At 37.4% G+C, this 15,684-nt stretch overlaps 1 protein-coding gene across 2 annotated transcripts in view; it reads left to right on the top strand.

Annotated features, from left to right (window-relative positions):
- The first annotated feature begins 1,754 nt into the window (after positions 1-1,754).
- LOC129255729 (uncharacterized) overlaps positions 1,755-15,684 on the top strand; it is a 30,812-nt gene continuing 16,882 nt past the window's right edge. The window contains exons 1-9 of one of the 2 annotated variants that reach the window (XM_064096759.1): positions 1,755-1,839; positions 6,050-6,156; positions 7,966-8,050; positions 9,055-9,315; positions 11,269-11,544; positions 13,089-13,211; positions 14,089-14,197; positions 14,532-14,990; positions 15,442-15,579. In XM_064096759.1, coding sequence (XP_063952829.1) covers positions 1,819-1,839; positions 6,050-6,156; positions 7,966-8,050; positions 9,055-9,315; positions 11,269-11,544; positions 13,089-13,211; positions 14,089-14,197; positions 14,532-14,990; positions 15,442-15,579 — 1,579 coding nt within the window. In that variant the 5' untranslated portion in view covers positions 1,755-1,818. The remainder of the gene's footprint in view (positions 1,840-6,049; positions 6,157-7,965; positions 8,051-9,054; positions 9,316-11,268; positions 11,545-13,088; positions 13,212-14,088; positions 14,198-14,531; positions 14,991-15,441; positions 15,580-15,684) is intronic. The other variant, XM_064096760.1, reaches the window with a different exon arrangement.

Raw genomic sequence — 15,684 nt, 5'->3', positions numbered from 1 at the left:
TGAACAGCGAGACGTAAATAGTGAATTAATTGTAATAATATTTACATCAAATTAATGGAATTGGATAACATTTTCACACTATTATCAATCTGGTGTGAGATTATTAATAGTTATAAAGATATACCTGGGTTTCTGCAATACTACGTTCATGATAACCACTATTCCCTGTGTTGAAGCTGTGTGTAGGGACTTTCGGACACTCAAATGCACGCGACTAACCATTATGTTATTATTTTAATCTAGAAACGGGACAATCTAAGGAAATTTTTTCTTTATCATATGAAAATGATGACTATATATCTTCATATTCCTCTTCCCAAACGCGAGTTATAACTTGTCGATATTCCTTTCTGAAAAAAGGGACGATTATGTTATTGGAATTCATGAAAATGTTATTATCTTATTCATTAATCTAATAACCCTTAATGAGAGTGCGAAGTTTGTTGATATTATAGGCCTGAAAACTAGACATTTTAAGCAATTTTGTAATTGTGAATAGGATGCTTGGGTTAATATATTTTTAACAATTAATGCGAGCGCAATCGCGAGCCGAAATTTTTTATAAAACGTCAGGAAAATGGGATTTTAGGTAGTTTGTTATAGAATTATAATAGAGGTAGGCCTACACTTTACTCACCAATCAAAATGCGGGCGCGCAGCGCTAGCTGATTGGTTTTGACAATCAAACCTGAAAAGGGATATTTTGATAACATTATGGAACACACGAAGAGAAAAGGTATTGACAAATCAACTAATGCGAGCGAGCAGCGGCGGGCTGAAAATTTTGATACTCGGACAATAAAACGGATCATATTTTACAGAGCACTTTTTGAAAATCAATTTGTAAATCAAACAAATTATTTATGAAAGCTCGATGTCCGAACTGAAATCTCTTATGTTTTGTGTATTGACTTCAATACTTGATATTTTAAGCTCTATTGAGCAAGATATGTATCTGATCGAACATGTAATGCGAGCGAAATTTTTTTTGTAGTAACATGAAAGACTTTTTTCAAGTATTCCCCCTACCTTATTTTATTCACTCGTCTTCCTCCTCTTTTTTCCGCTCTCTTTTCCCTTCTCCCCCCCCCCCCCCCCTCTTTTTTTTTGAAATCCTACGGGGCGCGCACGCACCCTTAATGGCCTTAGCCCAATGCTTAGCCCCCCATAGAGCCGCCACGTACCCCCCGCCCTGGATCCGCATCTGGTTAAACAAAATAAAAATGAGGGGGAATATGGAGAAACGATCAAGGGTTTGAAAAATTCTAAAAAGAGAAAGAAGAAACTGCATTGAAATGAAAAATGGTAACATATATGCCATAAAAGAATTCAAATTGTGAAGGAACGGAAGATAGATAGAAAGAAAGAATTAGGGAAAAAAGGAAGGAAGGATCGAGGGAAGGGAGGAAGGAAGGAAGGAAGGAGGAAGGAAAAAAGAAAAAGGAAGGAATTAAGGAAGGAAAGAAGGAAGGAAGGAAGGACGGATAAAAGGAAGGAAGGATAAGGAAGAAAGAAAGAAAGAAAGAATGAAAGAAAGAAAGAAAGAAAGAAGACGATAGTAGCTAGGAAGTTTTGAATGAACTAAAGAAATAAATATTAAAACATGGAAGCCACAGGGAAAAAGGAAGGATACAAAAAAAATATATATATATAAAAAAATAAATAAACAATTTTACCGTATACTAGGAACTGTTAGACTCTCTACGTACGGTACCGTTATACCGGTATGTGCCAAAAATCTGCAAAGAACCAGTGCAAACTGCAAAGTTTTTCACAGAACAGATACACAGTCAGTGAGTCACAGTCTAAAGTACGAAAATGAGTACCCCAAATGATTCAGTAAGTGAAATTTCATGAGAGTACTATAATTTTGTGACGAGTGTGGTACAAGAAGAATGACTGAATGAATTTGAAGCAGTAAAAAATGTCAAATTGGCGAAGGAAGATGTAGATCTAGAACAAGTTTTTAACGAGTCTGTTCTGAATTGAGATCTGTGTGTGTGTCCCATGTATTCATTTTTGTGCTGTGTTTTATTAACGCATTTAACAAGACGACATGCAAGTCACATTACAATGCTCACTGCAACCCCCCCCCGGGGGGGGGGGCACTCAAATTACTTTTTGATGGGGGTGTTCCGGAAAGAGTTCCATATGCACCCCCCACCAAAAATAAAAAAATATTGTTGAGATTGTTGACTCACAGACCCATTATTTTTTTACTGACTAAATAAACCGATGACGATGACGATGTTATTTTTATGGACAAATACACGCACTAGTCTAGATCCTGCTCGAAATTAGACGGAATAATGCCATATTTTGGTATGTATTTCCACTCCCCCATCATATATGTTCTATATTAGGGCTAGATATATTATTCTGAACCTTCTCCATATTTTTATTTTCAAATTTTGTGGGGGGTGCATATGGAACTCTTACCAGTAGAGGCGCACGGCCAATATTGGAGACTGTCTCCAATGTGGGAGATTATCTCCAATATCAGAGACTTTTGTAAAGAATTTGGGTATCCAATTTCAGAGACAGTCTCCAGTTTTGGAGACCAATTTCCTTTGTTTACATTTGCTGCAAAAGGATTACCTTGGCGGCAAATAAAAATGTGATAAGCAGATTCCCCATGAAAAATTACCCCCTTTCACCGTCTACTTTAAAAATTCACTGTTTACTTTTGTTTTGATAAGGATTTTTGTTGTCAATCACACACAAAACAAATGGGCTTCTGACCTCAGTGAGACAAAATTTTGGGTGGAAAAAATCATGCTTTTGTTGGTGTTGTTTCTTTTGTCCTTTTGCAAAGCAAGTCTCCAATGTGGGAGATTGTCTCCCCTATTGGAGAGAGTCTCCCATATTGGCCGTGCGCCTCTACTGCTTACCGGTGTTCCTCACGAAACTCTGAAATAGGGGTCTAACACTATCATGATTCCGGACGCGCATATTACTGCGTACAAATTTCACAGAGCAATACATAGAACAAGATTGCAAAAAAAAGGCGAAAAAATCCAACTTTTACCTTATTTATCTCTAAAATGACAGAAAATGCTTAAAATATCATATTAACAATTGATATATTTTCTGACGGAAATAAGGGTCTGATTTGCCGAATTTCAATCTCATCCGCTCCTTCGATCGAATGTTGAATTGGTGGGGTCATTGTGGGTGATCGTCGACGGCTAGTTCCCTTGGGGGCTGGTTCTCAAGGTACCGTCCGCGAGGTTTACCGTATAGAGCCGTCGACGATCGATCGACGGCGCATCGATAGAACTTGAAACGAATGAGCATAATATAGACCAGTTCGTAGTTACTTCATGGACAATTTTGGTCAAATGACCTTTCATTTCTTTCATTATGATAGGCAGATTTCAAAGCAAGATATTACGTAAGCATGCCTTACATAGCAGGATGAAGAAATTGAATAGACCAGGTGACTAGAATAGCACACCATGCACCAATGAACACTTTATGAAGGTATTTGTTGCATTCCTACTTTGGATGCATATCATAGCATGTTGCACAATGTACTTGGCAAACTGTGAAATACCAGTCGTTCGTGGACGCATTGTTGTTGTTTTTGGATGTAAATGAAAAACACAATTCAAAAGAATATATGAATAATCAAGACATCAAAGTTGGTGCTTTATCTCATTAGATTTTAAACTACCATGTCATTTTAGTACAAACGGCCTTTCTCTGATCATGCGCAGAATCTTTTGATCATGCGCAGAAAGGAACTACGAACTGGCTTATTGGAAAGAGCCATGGAACATGCAGCTAAAAAGAAAAAATAAGATTTGATAGCAAACACAAATTTATTACCAAAATCTGCTCAGATTCGATATGAAAAAAGCAAGCAAAAATTTTGAATTTACTCATGATATATGAAGAAAAAATCACCCCATTTCTCAATTACATCATTATTAATCAAGAATATCTTCACCCGTCCAGCGCGTATCCGGAATCATGATGTAATTTGTCACACACGAAAATAATTGTTTTTTGCGGAGGGGTATGCGGCAAGCACGATGCAAAGATGCACTTAGAGAAATTTTGATAGACGCTATATAAATATTGAATTATTAAGAAAACAGTTGGTAAATATAAAATATTTTTACCATATTCATAATTTTCATAATATTTGAAATAGCTAGTGCAAATTTTTATTGATTGTATTTCCTCTCATTGTCATTTTAAAGCAATGAAATAAAGGTTTCCAGTAATAGGATACACTGCGATACCGCATGCGCGGTGTGTGAAAAAAAGGGTCAAAAAGTTACAACAAAACACTCCAAGTTAGCCAGGAGGCGCCTGGAGAGTAAAAATCATTTACTAACGTATGCTTACTCTCCACAAAGCCAGGGATTGCGTCCCATTCATGTGCATATACCGCAAAAAAAACTGAAACTTTCGCCCCGAGATTTCTACTTTTCTAAAACCGAAAGATCTAGCCCTAAATCATGTAAATGGGTAGACCAAAAGCTTCAGTCTCTGTATTTTGGTTAATTGTTCTGCTGAACTGTGTTGGCTCCAGTCACCAATACATAGACTGAAGAGTTGTTTGCCCGTACGTACAGACAACGTATTAGCAGTAATGTTAGATCTAACATTCGGCAAAACCTGATTTTCGGATCCTTTATTTGTACGTAAAATGTCACATTATAAAAAAGAAATTACATGCAAGTTTACGGGAAAATATATAAAATTCAGAAATATCGTAGCTTAGACCGCAGTTACCGCTAATTCCTTTCAAATGATGATCAAAACATAGTCATCTTCGATACTTTCGTTGGTCAACGTAAGTTGCCATCTTGGATGATGTCATCATCCTTACAGACGTATTTACCAGTCGCTATATATCGCAATTTGTGCCGCTGCTTTGCGCTTGTAGATGTGCGTGCATTCGGAACTTGTCGCTCGCATTGATTGGCCAGGATATCGAAAATTCTATTCGGAAAGCCTTGTTAAAAGCACAACTCGTTGAACGTAGTGGGCAGCAACACACGGCTGCCATTTTTTCCTCTCTGGCAAAAAAAATAAAATAAATAAGGAATAGATCATCAGTAACGTATATTTTAGATATTTTCGTGGAATATGTATAGTATCAAAAGATTTCTACGATATTCATTTTTAAACAAGAATTCATTAAAAAAAACAAGAAAAATATGAAAAGACAGGGAAAACTTGCCATTGTGTTTACGTCGCCATCTTGATTTCTTTGTCTTTCGCCAAGACTACAGCACGCATATCGTGATACATGTAGGCCTATATGCGGAATACGAGGCTGGATTATTGCTATTGATACTTTTGAATATTTTTTGGCCGAATTATTTTTGTGATCATGACGTGATCTGCGCGATGAACCAATCAGCGGTCTTCATATCGCTGTCATGATCTGTGCGGAGCCTGGCAGTTTGTGCTACACAGTCAATGGGCATCTTTGGCCTTGTCAGATTGAATATGGAAATTGAAAATTAAACAACGATGAGTTATTGAATATTAGCGCAAGTAGTACTAAACTGGTTTCCTAAAGGAGCTGATCAAACTTTACAAGGCCTCTGGCTCTGCACAAATTCTGGCGCTAATGCAGTTTTGCACCTAACTTCATGGATTTCTAATTAAAGCTAAGAAATTGGGGATAAAGACTCACTGATTTTCCTTCTGTTATTTGTGCTCCCAGCTCATCTCATATATGGTGACAAAAAATGGCCAATACAAAAGGAATAAATGCACTTAAGTCTCTATCTAGGAAACTTGATAATTTTTGTTTATAATCATTACATTAATGCCATCATGATTTTATAATGTATTCAATTTGTTACGTTGTTAGCGCAGACACAGTGCTGATGATCTGAATAATATGAATCCATATTAAACTGAAAAAGCTTCAAAGGGAATGTGGTCCATACCAGTACTGTTTGCATGATTGTTGTATACTGTGAAAGTAGATGTAAAGCCATTTTCTTATCAATTTTTTTGAAGGTTAGGCCAAACATTATTGATGTTGACCATTTATCATTGTTGTTCTCATTCAATGCAGACTTTAGATTCCTTGCTTGTCACCTTGGCCAGTATGGGGTTTGACCTGGACCAAGGCCAAGCAGCGATACAGGCAGGCAAACTCACCGTACATGAAGCTGTAGAATGGTAAGAAAACTTGTTGCAGTCATCCCGCATGAACACTTACTCTTACTTTGCCATCATGTCAACTATCTTGATTTTGATTTGATGCTATTAAAGCCCTGTTACGATGGTGGTTACTATGATAGCAATTTCGCAAGTTTTAACTTAAAGATCCAGACCGGACCCGAAAATGAAATTGATAAATTATATACCAATCGAAAGCTTATAAGCTACTAAATACACCAAGGTATGCTTTATGCATTTTCACCGCTTCCCAGCTGAGTATTTTGCTTAAGAATATTCCAATTATCGGGTTTCGAACCCCGCTTAGAAAATAGGCTTTATTGTGCTTTTCACCTGCCTCGAGACCGTGACGTCACGTTGTGTAAGAAGCGTCGTGATTGCATAGGTTTGTACACAGAAAAACTGGGTGATTTTTTTGCTTTCCAGATAACGCATTTCATTCTCTTCACTTCTATCACAGAGGGATATCACATATATTTTTACCCACAAGCTTGAATTTATGAAATCTGCAGTTTTGAACTAGTTTTTGCCATATTTTATTTCCTGCTTATTTGGCGCAGATTTCAATTCTATCTGCATTTAGATTATGTATAACAACTTTTCCTGACATAGCAATTTAGGCCCAATAAGAGCCAAACAAAGAAATCACAAAAAAGGTAGTGAATAGTTGTAGGTTTACAACAATTTGAACAGTGAATAATTTTGAGTGCCATTTTCATCTGAAAACGAAAAAAAAAATGGATTCATAACATGGAAATGGAAGAAAATACCAAATGCTTTTGTACACAAACCTATGGAATCACAACCCTCCTGACACAACGTGACGTCATCATTTCCAGGCGACGTGGGGGTGCTCAATCGAAGCGTACTTTGGAGGAGCAGTTTCTTTGATTTTTATTTAATATTTTTAACTATTGGAAGGAGATATATGTAATATTTTTGGTATATTCGTATTCTATGAATCATTACCTTTATTTTGATATATGATTGTTTTTACACCGGTCAGGGTCTTTAATTTAAAAAAAAAAAAATCCCAGTACCCTATACCACAACTATCTTGCAGTGTAGCCTACACATCCGAATCCAGAAAATTACGTATCAATTTGGTACTGCATTGTTTATAGTTCCTGACACAGACAGGGTCATCAAATTTTCAGTTTAATGAAATTCCTGTATTTAAGTACCAAAAGAAGTGGTTCCCAGTTTGAACAATGCTGGAGTTTCATATCCTACATGTATTAATGAATAAAGAAAATGGGATGTATGAAATTGGTTGTACATGTAGCTTCCAAATTCTGATTGTGAGTTTGGCTTAATAAGAAGATATTAAAAAGCTACAAGCACTTTTATTTGTTCATTCTTGTTTATTTATGTCATCACCGGCTTATTTAATTTGTCAGTATTTCTTAGGCTGGTCAACAATTGCTTTGATTTTGCCTGAATGAATAGGCCTACACATTTTTCTTTTTAATTTCAAACAAATTTCCATCTGTACCTCCAGTAAAGGAATGTATAATCTCATATACAAATGGATGTTGTTTTTTGTCTTTCCAACAAATGCTCTCTTCAGACACTCTCAAAGATGGATTAAACTTGAAATCATTCAGAATTATGATTATTCTGGTATTTCCTTTTTCTTCAATATTGTAAAAGCAAATAAAGTCTTGTATTCTGTCACCGTCAAATAACAGTAGACATTGAATTTATTCACCCCTTGTGTTTAGTTTTCTGTTTAACTTTGGGTTGACGTTGGTATCAAAATCTATGAAAAAAAAAAATTCATGTTTTTTTTTTTGTGTGTCTCGTCAGGTTATTGCAAGGTGGAAACAGAAACCAAGAATTATCTTCGAGACCGACACCTACGCTCTCCCTTAGACCATCATCACAAGCACAGGTCAGTGTAACAAACCAACATAAAATACCATTGAAAGAATTAAGTTTGTGCTTTAAAAAATTTTGAAGATAAGTATTTCATTTGTACTTTTAAATTTTGATTTCACACATACATTACCGGTATATAATATCTTTGTCAAACAGAATTAGTTTGTGATTTCAGACATTCGTAACATTTTGTGTGCTCATTATTTTGTGCTTTTAGTCATTGAATTATTGAATTTTCATTTATGTTAAAAATTCATTGGAAATAATAGAATTATTTTTGTCTCAAAGACTTGAAATTTTCAAGTTTTTAGAAACAGAATTTTGATTGGTGGCACTGGTAGCTTGGTAGGGGTATCCAGTGCAACATTTAGTTTGTCTCGAGAAGAAGTTGTTGGGATTTAAAGAGTTGAAGTCTGTAAAAATAGGGAAATGAAATATTGGAATATGTTAAAGAGTGAGAGTGGAAACCATTCTTGAAATTGGATGAACAGATTGTCAACTACATGTCATCTAGATTAGATATGAATGAATCATGTAGACGTAGAGCTGGCAACAAGTTGAGAGATCTCAGGCTGATAGGTTACATTGATTCAGCCTGTCTCTTGACCCCTATGCACATGTGAATCCAAGCAAACATACCAATAGGTTGATGATCAATAAAAAAGGAATATCAAACACACTTCTAGACTGGGCGTTAATGGCTCAGTGGATTAGTTTCCGGACATTGAAACAGAGGGTCATGGGTTTGACTCCCAGCTATTTCATAATATCCTTCAGAAAGAAATTAATCTACAATGTGTTGCACTCAACCCAGGTGGGGTAAATGAGTGTGGCAGGAATTTATTCCTCAAAACGCAGTGCACGTAAAAGCTGCTGTGTTAAAGCTAGGGTAAGTGTGCTGCATTACTGTAGAGCTATCAGAGACTTATGATAAAGTAAGTGTTGATTGCCATAAAGCAAGTATAACAATTATTATTTTTTTAATATTTCATATTTCTCTTTATGTTGCATTCACAGCAGTCTTCAAGCTCCAGCTCTCGAGACGAGAATTACCTTCCTTTCAGTATGCCACCAACTTCTGTACCAACTGACCCATCCCCTCCCGGTTCTGCTCTTTCATCTGCTGAGCAAACCCCCACTGGAAGTAATGACTCAGAGAAGGTTGTAAGCAGGTTCTCCCTGACAGACAAGAAGAGAGAGGAGAAGGACAGATGGGAGCGAGAACAGAGGGAACAGCTCTCTGCAAAGTACAAGGAGGAGAGAATGCGAAAGAAAAAGGTTAGGTTTTCTATGATTTTGCTAGAGGCCTTTAAATATTCAATTTCAAGTATAACTATATTTGCAAATCCTAAAAATGGAGAATTATATATCAAATTAAAGAGAAAATAAGAAGAACACGATGGTATAAATAATTTATCATGGAGACCGATGAAACTCAGTTAATTGATAGTTTAAAGTTCTCTCTCTGAATGCTTCAAACACGCAGAATTACGTCCGCGAAATTGGGGATTTTTTATGACGTGCATGAGTGTACGAGAGACGTGATTGGCTATCCCACGTCAAGCTCCACTTGCATGCAAAACCTGTTGCGAGGGTACGTTTTCTCCACACTGTCACTGAATACTTCGATCACGAAATGAAAGAAAACCCAGAAGTTTATCTAGATTTGGATTTTCAAATTGAAGATTTGAAGATGAAGAGAATGATGATGAAGTTTCTAGCTCTAGTGAACAACAAAGTGACGTGGATGGAGGTAAATTAGGGGAATTACGCCGGTGATGATGAGTCGGACAATTCAACTTGCATGCCTATTCGCTACCAACTCATGCAGCTGCTAGCTGCACACCGGGGTCAAATCCATGAAAATGAATTCCAGCATGACCACATCCAGACAGAGTCCCGGGACAGAGTCTCTTCCCTCTATCAACAAAATTTGCTCTAAAGAAGGAAAATAATGATATAACTGTACTTACAAACAAGTGAATATATCCGAACCTGAAGGCAAATCAACTCAACGAATAGCAGCAGACGATTATTAAAACACTGTAGAATTGGTGGATGAACTATGCTAGAAGTCAAAGACTTGTAACCTGGCTTTCATAAAGTCTATTGTTGCAAATTGTGTTCAATCATGCATGAATGATAATAATTCATTAAGTGTCATAATGCATATTTTCTTATATTTCTGTAATCATTGAAGCGTAAGTCGCAATGCTTCAATGATCATGACTTATTTCTTCTGTTTTATTTATTTTGACAGGAAATGAAATATGAAAATGAGTCTAATTACACCCCTTCACAAAAGTCAATGAGGCAACACCAATCAGATATCCATTCGCTTAAAATCATTTGCGAAATGGGTAATACCGACTGAAATTTTATCTCATCTCTCAGAAAAATAGGAAATAAGTCATGATCATGGAAACATTGTATGCTATGCTTCAATGATCACAGCAAGGTCTGAAAATATGCATTATTGCATATTTTGATTCATAATCATTAATGCGTGATCGATCACAAATTGCAACTAGGTGCAGAACAAAGGCTATATACTTCCCTCTTTCATATGATATTTAATTCATTTTGTTTTATAATAGCTAAGTTATCAATTTTGGGGTTCCTACATAGGTTATTTTCTCATTTTGCATTGATGAATGTAGTGTACAAATAATTCTTGGAGACACTGTACATAGTCTCACCAAACCAATTTGTATCAATAAGTTTATAACGAAAATAATTTATGAAACTGATGGTAAAAAGTTGTTGTATATAAAGATAATTGTTGAAAAAGAGCACACTTACTCATTGAGTGGGTGTAACTCAAATTGCATATTCAACTAACATGACCACAAACATGGTCCTTGTCATAGCTTTATGTATACTTTTCTTTTATTTCCGATGTTATGTCAGTGCGGTTCAAGACTTCTGAAAGTTCCATTTAATTCTCCATGTATCATCTTCATTTATTTTTCTTTATAACATGTTATAACTACATACTATCCTGAAATGTTGCATGAACTTTCAAAGAACCATTATTTGTTATCATTATTGATTGTGTACATTTACATATTTGAGAAATTATCATCAAAGCCTTTTATTAATAGTCCCATTGTAATTAATTGAAATTTTTTCTTTTATTGTATCTTTTGAATAGAAAGAATAGAATAGGAAGATAATAATGAGTGACAAATTATGAACTACTGGGGAATTGACTTTTCTCGTTTAATTCAGGCGCATGACAAAGTTCTGAAGGAGATCGAAGATGACCGTAAAGCCAAGCAACTCAAAACCCCTTCACATCCATCACCAACGAGCCCAACTGCTTCCGGGGCGCAGTCAATGATGTCATCAGCGGTCAAAGACACACCAGCAACAGCGTCATCCAGTTCAGAGACCCCTCTAAAGTCCAGTTCACAGAATGTGTCTCCTGAGTGTAAAGAAGCAGAAGATGCAGCTAAAGAGAAAGAGCAAACTGCTCCAAAACCCCCAGTGAATTGCATTCTCCAGGTAATACTGTCGGTTTGACTATCAGCTCTATGGCCACCCAGGGGTGATATTCTCTGCTGCCGACATAACCTTCGTCTTAACCTTTGTCATAACTCTGCAGGATAAGAGCCCACTATGATTGTCATAACATCCCTCTAAGTACCTGCCTATTTTTGTCTCACCTGCATAGCAGAGTGAGACTATAGGCGCCGCTTTTCCGACGGCGACGGCGGCGGCGACGGCGGCGGCGACGGCGGCGTCAACACCAAATCTTAACCTGAGGTTAAGTTTTTGAAATGACAGCATAACTTAGAAAGTATATGGACCTAGTTCATGAAACTTGGCCATAAGGTTAATCAAGTATTACTGAACATCCTGCCTGAGTTTCATGTCACATGACCAAGGTCAAAGGTCATTTAGGGTCAATGAACTTAGACCATGTTGGGGGAATCAACATCAAAATCTTAACCTAAGGTTAAGTTTTTGAAATGTCATCATAACTTAGAAAATATATGGACCTAGTTCATGAAACTTATACATAAGGTTAATCAAGTATCACTGAACATCCTGCTTGAGTTTCACATCACATGACCAAGGTCAAAGGTCATTTAGGGTCAATGAACTTTGGCCGAATTGGGGGTATCTGTTGAATTACCATCATAACTTTGAAAGTTTATGGATCTGATTCATGAAACTTGGACATAATAGTAATCAAGTATTACTGAACATCCTGTGCAAGTTTCAGGTCACATGATCAAGGTCAAAGGTCATTTAGGGTCAATGAACTTTGGCCAAATTGGGGTATTTGTTGAATTACAGCCATAAATTTGAAAGTGTGTTGGTCTAGTTCATAAAACTTGGACATAATAGTAATCAAGTATCACTGAACATCCTGTGCGAGTTTCAGGTCACATGATCAAGGTCAAAGGTCATGTAATTGTAAGGTCAAAGAACTTTGGCCACGTTGGGGGTATTTGTTGAATTGCCATCATATCTCTATAAGTGTATTGGTCTAGTTCATAAAACGTGGAAATAAGAGTAACCAAGTATCACTGAACGTCTTGTGCGAGTTATAGTAGTTTTCAAAATCAGCACTGCTGCTCTATTGAATCGCGTGATGCAGGTGAGACGGCCAGAGGCATTCCACTTGTTTCTTAGACAAATCAATCAAATCAAACAGTTCTTAGTGAGCTGTGTTTAGCATTATTGTCAACACACTTCCGTGAATACAGATTATGAAATCATTTTTGGTTATGAATGACCCCACATTAAACTATACAGTGAATTGTCCGTATGTATAATATAATTTTGTTTGTGGATTAAATACATCATACATGGCATGCACCTTGTATGTCAGGGTTAGGGTGTGTTTTCTACCAAGTTGAGGTGAATAGTTACCTGGCAGGATTAGTTCCTTAAATCCACATCACTGGTAACGGCAGCTAATTTTGAACCCATCGTTTAATAATAGTGCACCTTGGAATAGATTATTTCTAGATAGATACCACTGGATAAATGCCTTTTATGATATGAAAAAGTGAGTCTTAATCTATGTCTCTTTGCAGATCCGTCTTCCTTCAGGCCAACACATGAGGGAGACATTCTCTTCTAGTACTTCCTTGAGTGATGTCATCACCAAGATCAAAGAACATCACTCATCACTGGGTGACAATGTTGAGCTAATGCAGGTATTGATATTGTGAATGTGTTACATGATATGATTCGATATGATTACGCATGAGAGCATTGTGGCCTTGTGGATTAGTCTCTAGACTCTGAAATTAAGGGTCATGGGTTCAAATCCCAGCCATGGCATAATTTCCTTCAGCAAAAAAGATCTACACTGCAGCAGTCAAACCCAGGTGAGGTAAATTGGGACCTAACAGGATTCATATCTTGAAATTCTATGTGGTGTAAGAAGCTGCCAGGTGAGGATAGTAATATCCAGGTCCTTTAGAAGTGTATAGAATAGTATATCATGATGTGATGTGTGCTATACAAGAAATGATTATCCAATTTTTCAATAATTAGGTGTTAGCAACAGCCTTAGTTACCTTAACGTTGAATTGAGACATTTTTTTTTTACATTGAATTTAGAGGTATGTGATATTCAAGCATTCATTATAAGTAGTTTAGTGATGTAAAAGATGTATATATTTGCTTGCAACTCTTATCATTGGGGGGGGGGGGTCCACCCCTATTGTGAAGAAAAAGGACAAAGAAATGTTCTCTATTCGAATGTGCTTGTATTGAAATATAAAGACATTCTCATTTGAAGAAAAGAAATGTCTTTACATTGTTGTCACATTTAATTCTTTTTGAACAATTCCTTAGAGTCTTAGAGACGCAATAGCTCAGGTGGTAGAGCGGGAGTTTCGTATTGTGGTGACCCGGATTCGATTCTCAATTGGTGCGCTTGTGCCCTTTGGTGAGGCATTTAAATCCTCATTACCAGGTCCCTCGGAGAGGACCTTAAGCTGTTGGTCCTCTGGTTGCTTGCTTACAAGCATTCATACTTTCTTACCATTCACATATTCACAACTTCACTATCTTTTTTCCTATCAGCCTTTTCCAAGGAAAGTGTTTTCTGCAGAGGAGGTAACCAAGTCTCTTCATGAATTAGGCCTTACACCGAGCGGGAGTCTGGTTGTCACGACAGGTAGTCCCTCACAAGGTGATTTTATGTTTGTATCATCTGATCCTTGAGCGGCAAATAGACTCCATTCATTTCCTTCTTTTCAAAGTAGAAATACACAAAGAAAAAAAAACTTAAAAAAAAATTGAAATAAAAAAATAATCATTAAACTACTTAATGAGACCACAGTACTTGTAATTTTTGTTTTAAGTCTTTGTGCAATAAAAAAGCATATCATCTGAAAAGTATGATGTCAGCTTATATGTATGTTTATTTTTCAAGGAATTACAGTTATATTGATTTAAACTGCATAGTTGTATATGATGAAAATATTCATTTCGGATTGGACTTGACTTTCTTATGCTTGTTATAGCTCAAGCACCCGGCTTGCCTGAGGACCTCAACACAGGCCAACCATCTTCCGGAAGATTACCCGGATTCAGGTCCGGTGGGCGGATTGAACCCATGCCCCCTCTACCACCTCAAGGCGTGCAACCACCGGTCCACCGATGGGGGCAAGGTCATGCCTTGGGAGAGGCAACGGGGGAGCGACGGGTGGAGGAAGAGCCTGGGGAAGAAGAGGGCGAGATGGAGAGAGAAGCGGTTGCCATGGAGATGGAAGAAAATGCAGGAGAGGGACTCTATGGCAGAGATTATGGAGACGAAAGGATGGCGGTGGATGAGGCCGGATTGGGGGGTGGTCTGCAGGAGGATGGGGTAGAGGATGAAGAGATGGAGGATGATGACAGGGGCATGGTTGATATGTGGGGCCAGGCGGTTCCACCTGAGTTGGCTGGTATGATAGCAGGTGGTGGTCGACCAGGAGGACAAGGTTGGTTGTGTTCCATTTCATTATTCATTATACTCAGATGTGTAAATATATTGTGCATGGTCACTGTTACAGGTTAGAGTGCCAGTCTCTGAGCAGAAGCAGCTCCTTGGTTTGATCCTTACCAAGTTGTATCAAAGACTCCTTTACAGCTTTAGAAAACCAACATGAACCTAGTAATATGTTATGAATATATGTTATTCAAGATGAAAGCTCTGAAGCACAATTGTAGATGATTTTTTCAAGAACGAGAGATTCCTGTTTGCAGACTGCATTACCAGCGTGCAACCTGTTTGAATGTCAATACTCAATCATACCATTCGTGGGTCCTTGCTCATAGGGCATACACATTCATATCATCTAGTAATGAACTGGAATAATCATAGATACATTTTGGGGGACTTTCCACAGCTATAGACTGGCTTTAACATGAATGATCAAACTCTCTTGTTAGGATTTGGTCAACACGTATGGGGAGAAGGGCGGCGGTTGGATGCTGATGGACCAGGAAGGTTCGATTACGGATTCGCCCAGGCACAGGGAGAAGATGACGGAGAAGGAGAGGAAGTGGCACCAAGTCCTGCTCGTATCGGTAATACTTTTGTCCTTTAAAGGAGGAACGAACTAACCAAAAATTTTAACGGTCTATCATTGACTGTGTGTTGTAGATTTAGTCTTAAAAATATTCATTTTGAGG

Source organism: Lytechinus pictus, chromosome 3 (genome assembly GCF_037042905.1).
Source record: "Lytechinus pictus isolate F3 Inbred chromosome 3, Lp3.0, whole genome shotgun sequence".
NCBI classification, from domain to species: Eukaryota; Metazoa; Echinodermata; class Echinoidea; order Temnopleuroida; family Toxopneustidae; genus Lytechinus; species Lytechinus pictus.
Note: the sequence above shows the minus strand (reverse complement) of the source record. Positions and strands in the feature narration are given on the sequence as shown.